This window comes from Pituophis catenifer, unplaced genomic scaffold (assembly GCF_029215685.1).
Source record: "Pituophis catenifer annectens isolate HBS135680 unplaced genomic scaffold, rPitCat1.0.hap2 SCAF_1, whole genome shotgun sequence".
NCBI lineage: Eukaryota > Metazoa > Chordata > Lepidosauria > Squamata > Colubridae > Pituophis > Pituophis catenifer.
Window position 1 is genome coordinate 224,692,664 of NW_027256881.1, and position 7,982 is coordinate 224,700,645.

A 7,982-nucleotide genomic window follows, 5' to 3' on the forward strand; every position below is an offset into this window, starting at 1 on the left:
GGGCCTTCTGGGCCCACCGGAAATTGGCAAACGGGCTGTTTCCGGCCTCCAGGGGAGTGGGGAAGGCTGTTTTCACCCTCCCCAGGCTCCCAGAAAGCTTCTGGAGCCTGGGGAGGGTGAAAAACGGGCCTTTTGGTCCCACTGGAAGTCGGGAAATGGGGCGTTTCTCTCTTCTGAAGGGCCTTCAGGGGCTGGGGAAGGCCATTTTTGCTCTCCCCAGGCTCCAAGGAAGCCTACCGGGCCCACCATGCCATCATGTGCCAAAAGTGGGAGAACGCAGGGGAGTCGTGCCCACATGCATGAGGGGCAGGGCACATTGAATTATGGGTGTGGGCATGTGCGCGCACAACCCTCTCGCGCGACCCCCACTTTTGGCACGCTACAGCAAAAAGGTTAGCCACCACTGATCTAGCCCATTGGTTTTAATTAAAGATTTTTTTTTCCAATCCCTCATATTTTTTTCTCCATCCCACTTCGATGAAGAGTTTAGAGCAACTCAAAAGCTGATACTGTATTTTCTAATATTTTGAATGATCCCGATAGAAACACTGCTTAACTGTGAAGTTTACAAAAATGCAAGTATGCTTTTTTCACCTAAAAGAAATAATAGAAAGGCTCTTAAGCCACTACAGCTTTTCAAATTCAAGGATGGTGAGGTAAAAGAGTTAAAGCTAAGAAAAAAGCAGAGATAAATAAAATATATGTATATATCCATGTGTATTTGTATTTCCATGTGCATATATTTAAATCCTCATAAGACAAAGAACAAAGCAAATTAAAATAATGAGAATAGCTTCTGACGGGGAACTGGGAATTCTGACGGGGAATAAGAGCCTTGGTGGCGCAGCAGATTAAAGTGCTATTAAGTAGCACCAGCTGCCTGCAATTACTGCAAGTTCAAATCTCACCAGGCTCAAGATTGACTCAGCCTTCCATTCTTTCGAGGTAGGTAAACTGAGGACCCGGTTTGTGGGGGCAATAAGCTGACTTTGTATAAAAAAGAACACTGCTTGGGGGGGGGGGCGAAAGCCCTACTAAGCAGGTATATACAAAAAGTATGAAGGCTATTGCTTAACGCATTGTAAGCCGCCCTGAGTCTCCGGAGAAGGGCGGCATATAAATCGAACCAATAAATAAATAAATAAACTGCTTCTAGAAATTCTTAACCGTCATGTAGATATTAGCTTGAATTCTATTTTCTGTCTCTTTTTTGCCAGGTTGAGGTAACCTCTCATAACACCAACCTTGAGTATTTAAACAAAGCCGTGTCTTCCTATTTAGAACATCAAAAGACAAGTGCAATTAAGCACCAGTTTCCTCAAATGCACAGTACTGATGGAATTCTTCAAGAGTCATGCAAGAGGAGGAAAGTACAGATCAATACAGAATCTGAGTGCATAAAATCTAAACCCCGTGACTCTAGCAGAACAGTAATTGGAACAGAAAAGCTGACAACAATTCCCTTTGGACAGAGCCTTTTTCAGGTTTTACCACAGTCCCAGGAAACTTATCCAACTGGAGTAGCTGAATGTGACAATAAAGACCTTGTCAGTGAAAGTGAGAGACATTTTGGAAAATTACATCCTGCTGGGAAGAAATCTGGGATGACAACTGATTCTGGAACCCTCGTGGAGGATCTAGAATGCATGTCCACCTTCCCACAAACTCTTATTTCTACTAATGATTTGCTAGATTGTGCACTGGACCCACAAGTCGTGCGTTTAATAGCTCGTCTTTTATTGGAGAAAGTGAATGTTTCGAATCTATTGAAATAATTTTTTAAAAAAAGCAATGACAAAATGTACTCTGGAAGGTCCTGAACTAAGGAGAACTAGCAAATAAGAATTGAAAGGCATTTTAAAAAGTACAAATGTAGACTTCCAAATAATATAATGGTTAAACCTGTGAAAGGTAATATGGGGCAGATAATACAGTAGGAGCATAATGGTATTGTACACAGTAGCAGTAATCATAATAAATACTTCACCTAAAGGTTTATAGGCTTTCATAATACTGTATCATCTTAGGAACTTTTGAATAGATCTGTCAGGTTAATGGCATTATTATTCCGACATGTTAGACATGGCTCCTGAATCAGAGAGAGATTAGTTCATCTAATCCAAAGGTGATATTGAAAAAGTATTTACAATCAGAAGTTCATGTTCTTACAGAATTAACTCAAAAGAAGTTGGGGACAATTACATCTATTTTTCAGGGAGTAAGTATTTTTCCCCCAGCCATCTAATTCCTACATGGCAAATGGACTCTAGTCTCCCCAGATCTGTGCTATCATAAATACATTTAATCTTTGCCATATACAGTATATCATCCATTATTTTCCATCTAGTCCATGAAGAAGGAATGAACCTGGATGGGCAAACATTAGTTACAAAGTAGCAAATGCAAGGATGTGTTGTTAGAGCAAGGTTCTTGATTACTGTGTTATGGTTTTCCATGGAAATCATCCCCCATGGGGATGACTTCCCCATGGGGGATGACTGTATAGGGATTAAATTCCCTATACAAAGCTGTCCTTTCTTAAAGATAGATACCCCAACCTTTTTCAATTCAGTGCCATCCAGATATGTTGTACTACAAAATCCAGCATCCCCTTTTGTAAGAAAGGCTGCAGTAATATGCTGTGTGCTACATCTTCTGTACCCATATAAATAACTTCATCATACCATTGGATAATTTACTGATTATTTTCTTTCTGCTGAAACTCTTGTTGTTGGACTACAGCTTCACACAAGCTGTAGAAAACATAACAGATTTCTATCTTGCCTTTTAAAACAACAACTAATAATAATCATAAAATAATATAATAAAATAATAGTAATTTAAGACATGAAATAAAGGACCAATAAAATGCAAAGCAAAAAAAGGCAAGTAAAACATCAACCTAATCCCTAAAATCTACCCCTAAACTCAGCAACGCTTTAATAGGAGGCACATACGCACAAAATCTATTATCTTGTCTAATATTTTGCTTCACTACTAGAATCTGCTTGGCTGGTATCTTTGTAAAACAACTTCCAATTAGTAAATGCACAAAGCACCTAAGATACAAACACAAGCTTAGGTTTCTCATCTATATACTCCAAGACTTCCCCTTTGGGTTACTGTCTGGAGCACTGAAAATCTGAAAATTCTTTTCAAATCTGTGGATTAAACCCATTGATTTGTGACTACCATACATTGCTGGAGAAGGGAAGTGAAAATCAATAGGCGGAAGAATCAAGACGTATTTTCATTGCCTGTTGCCTACAGCAAAGATTTGTTCCCAAACCACTTTGATCGTCCTCAAATATGAATATTGATGCCCACTGAGTTGTTACGAGCTGGATGTAGTCCTTTCTTTGCAGTGCTTAAGGCTTCGGCACTGATCCTGTTAATTGTTCAGAAAAGTCATTCAGAGCAGCCGCTTATATTATCCAATATATAATTAGACTTCCAAATCAATTTATCATGGTTTGAATTTATTGGAATACCTGGAAACATATCCCAAGAAAGAATCCCATTCATGTAGTCAACAAAGATTTTAGCTCCACTTTGTTCCACTTTTAAAGAAATGATGCTTTGCTTGGTGCTAAATTTGAACTAAGTTCCCAACTTAAAATAAACTCTGACAATCTTAACAAGCCAGATTTCACCAATGGATCGTGAAGTTGTCTTCTAAGGCTAACCCAGCATTTTTTTTTTCAAACCATGGATTATTAATGGCCTCAGAAGTTTGCTGCAAAAGCTAAATGCCTACTGTGCTCTTAATTTTTTAAACATCAATAAAACCAAATCTAAAATGCCAAATATATGAAATAAATGGTGAGCCTATTGAACAAGTGAGTTCTTTTGCCTATGCAGGAGTGTTTTTTACCAGCATTGGGTCATGGTTAAATTCTTTGAAAAGAAAGCCAGCAAGGGCCTGAGGTAAGTTCTAAATATTATACAAATTATTTAACTACAGTTACCCAGCTACCTTATAACCACTATAATGAAAGTATTTAGGATAAAATTAATCCCAATGCTGACCTACTGTATGGTTCAGAATTGTGAGGCCTTAATAAAGCTATCCCAACAAGTTCAGACCATTTTTTAAAGATGCATACTGGGGACTGACAAGACATATTTGCCACTGCGATCAGAGCAGAAACAGGTATCCATTCCTTACCTAGTCATTTAATAATTCAATTTTGTACATACTGCCAGAGGATCTGTTCAATAGACCTAACAGACCTCCCAAAATATGCTTAACAGATAAGTATGACCCAACTCCTGGGTCAGCTAACTTTCTAAAGTAATTTCACAACATGGATTTTCTACCCAGCATCTACTCTCAAGGGCCTCCCAGGCATGGGAAATGTTTAAAACGAAGTGTCCTAAATATTAGTGCTCAAACTGACATAGAATTATTGGCTAAGTTGGTTGGTTGGCTAAGAATAAAACTATTTTTTCAGCTTGAAAAATACCTGTCATTGAGTCTGACACATATTTTAAGAAAGGCCTATTCTAGAGCAAGATTTGAATTGTCCATGGTCAAATATGCTTTCACCACTTGCCATATTAGGAGAGAACCTGCATATGTGGTACCCCAGCCATTGAAAATACTTCTCATATTTTGTTTTAACAGTCAATTATATGCCCCCACTAGGCTTCAATGCTTATCATCCCTATTGGAAAGAATAGCCCACTGGCATTTTGAACTACAGATTTCCCTATTTCCTCCTGGCTCAAATGCACATATTGGACATAGAACTGCTAAGTTTATCACTAAGAATCTGATACATTGAACAAATTGGGGTACCCTGTGAGGGAGATTCATTTATCTGATGGTTAACTCTTTGTATTGCCACATACAGTATGTAATTGATCACTAGTTCCTCCTATCTATTTTATTTCAGAATTAAACTATGCACTGTATTTTTTTTAATTTATTGATAAGTTCGCAACACTAATTGTTCAATAAACTACTACTACTTTCATTAGTACCCAGTACACACAAATATTTTATAGACTTATTGATTGAGTATTCCAATACATCTTTTACATATATATTTTCTTAAGAGAAAAATATATTATGGATTTTTCCCCACAAATCTCAACAGTATCTATTGCTGCTACTTCTGCCTCACTTCTTCTTTTTTCTTTATTAATTATTGAATACTCAAAGTTGCTGTAGTTTAACTTTTGTTCCCGCTATATTGCCATATGGCATTCAGCTTAATGTGTTTATTTGATTTATTTACAAGTTATCTGCCCGTACCCAAAACCCTGTGGCCTTCCAGATGTTCTGTACTTTTATTCTCACCAACTCCAGTCTGCACAGCCAATGGTGAAGTCTCCTGGCAGCAGTTGTTTACAACATCTGGAAGGCCACAAGTACTTCAGCCTTACCTAATATTACTTGATTTTTTTGGCATTCTTTTACAATAAATTAGTTTCATACTTGCACAACTACCACCACAATTATGGTGATTTAAGCAATATTAATCCTAATATGCCTCGCCTTCCATTTTTAAAAAATGCTTCTTCCTAATACTCAAAATAAGTCATTATGCTCCTATTGTTCAACCTGGAATCATTTCTGATGAAGGATTTCACAATACCCTTCCACAAAACATCCTTTTGACCTTTTTAGAGAAACCATCCCAGTTATCATAGGCTAAATTAAGTTTAATTCTGTTTAAATTGTTATTTAATCATTTGTCCAGCATCTACACGTCATCCAACAAATGCAGGATTGATCCAAAAAGGTCACTGCCTAATGCAAAGAGCACCTGAACTTGCATCTGAATTCATCCATTTGAATCCTAAGCGCTGAAGCAGCAGAGGCACGAATCTGGTCTATTTGTGACCACTTTCCATGTTTTTAAAGGGGGCTGTCTTATGACATCTTAATTCTTTCCTGGATAAATGGATTCATATCCTTCAAACCTTTTCTCCTGGGAGCTGAAACACGTTCACATGAACTCTCAGAAAATTGTTTGCTTTTTGCTTCGAGTAGTTTGACGAATTCTCTCAGCGTGCTATTTAGCTTCCAAATGGCTATCTGGATGTATATTTTGAGTCTAATGGATTTTGTATAGACTGAATTGAAATGAATTCCAAAAGGTTGTCCTTTAATAGTAAACTATCTTCCATTTTGATAATGACATGGCTTCGTATCTCTGTGGATTGGTATGAATTTTCAACCAGAAAAAAAGATTAACTGAAATATTTCAAATGCATGCAATGTAATGGCTATTAGCAGTGGCAAAAGGAAAAGTTTAAGCTGATTGCTTATTTAGAAGAGTAAGTGAAAAGAGAGAGAGAGATATCTCCACAAGAACAGTGTTGTTTATATATTTTATATCTAAATACATAAGAATTCTTGGCATAGCATAAGAATGATGAGTTCCAATGTTGTCAGGTGAAATGTCTAACTTGCTTGTATATCTGTCCCACACTACCCTGCAAGGGTTAACCCAACCACACAACCCATTATCCCCATAGCCCCACCTTACCTCAAAGTTCCTCCCTCCGAGTACAAAAGGCCGCTCCCACGTGGTCATCCAGCAGTTCCTGTTCCACATCTGTGAGGGAAGGACATAGGTCAGATACAGATGGAAAAGTAAGCTAATTTAATATTTGAATATTTAATAAATAAGTTATTAGAAACACTGCACTGTGTCTGGAGTTATCTGGGCAAGATCCATCAACCTAACAAATGTCTATGGAGATTCTCCGTCATCCAGGTCATGGTTGTCCTAAAGGTGCTTTTTTCTTCAAGAGGCAACTGGACTTTCTGGTTTTCCTTCAACTGAAGAAGCTTCTTGGATGAGAAGCGAAACGTCTTCAGAGAAAAACCAGAAAGTCCAGTTGCTGCTTGGAAAAAAAAAAGCACCTTTGGAACAATGTGTTCCAATCCAAGCATACGAAGTTGTAGCCATGTGCTCAACTTCTGCACATCTTTCCATTACTTCCCACCCAAGAACAGTAGACACACATCTACTACAATCATCCTCTTTTAATGACCCCATAATCCTTTGCAGGGTGGAGTCTGGGCCACTGAATGGAGCTGAGTGTTTACTCGCCGGATGCCCTTACTGTCGCCAATGGGGAGTTAATTTCAGCAGATACAATCTCAGTGTGCCCAGAGACAGAAATATCTGCCTCTACCTAGGATTGAACTCACAGCCTCTTGATTGTGAGGCGAGAGCTCCACCTCTAGGCCACTGCACCACTCAACACACGTCAACTACAATGCTGGATACATTTGTTTGTGTGTCGATTTATGTGTGTATACACATATACACAGCCCAATCACAAGCTACAAAATAACAGCACAATCATAGGACTCAACAGAGGCAAAAACGTTCAAAGCCATACCTCTCAGAATGGCTAGATTTTGTTCTGAAGGCAAAACATCAACATTTAAAAAACGTGCTTGTTTTCTTTTTGCTCAGAACAATCGAAACAGCTGTTTGCACATCCCCCCCGAGGATACTTGAATCCAGATGGATTTCCTTCTAATAAAAATTGTGCAATCATTTCCCCCTAATCCTCTACAGAGTGTTCTTTTGGTTCCTCTTACTCTTGACAACCCCTTGAAATATTCCAAGTTTTACCTGACACTGAAAAATGCTTCTCTCCTCTACCAATAACACAATTTATTTTGCCTCTTAGCAATAGGATTCGCTCCAATTAATAACAAAGCCTTTTTTGAGCCACCTGGAAAGACTGGGCTATGGGTAGAAAAATGGAGCTCATCTAACTACAACCTTGAAATATGTAAGCACAAGCACAGTTTTCTGAGAAAAACCACCTCAAACTCAAGTTTAGGTTATTTGCTGTGGAAATTATATTATGTTTTTCCCCAAGTTACATTTCATGTCACTAGCCTTTGCTTTTGACGGAAGGTATTGGATTCTTAACTTGACTTAAAATTGGAGTTTTCCACCACCTTCTTATAGTTCCTTGAACTCATAATTGCTTTGCCATGGTTG

The 7,982-nt window shown here is 38.2% G+C and overlaps 1 protein-coding gene across 1 annotated transcript in view; it reads left to right on the forward strand.

The window, feature by feature from the left end:
* Positions 1-1,950, forward strand: part of HSPBAP1 (HSPB1 associated protein 1) — an 83,164-nt gene extending 81,214 nt beyond the window's left edge. Inside the window, exon 8 of the mRNA XM_070957089.1 lies at positions 1,218-1,950. Coding sequence (XP_070813190.1) covers positions 1,218-1,775 — 558 coding nt within the window. The 3' untranslated portion in view covers positions 1,776-1,950. The remainder of the gene's footprint in view (positions 1-1,217) is intronic.
* Positions 1,951-7,982: the final 6,032 nt, after the last annotated feature.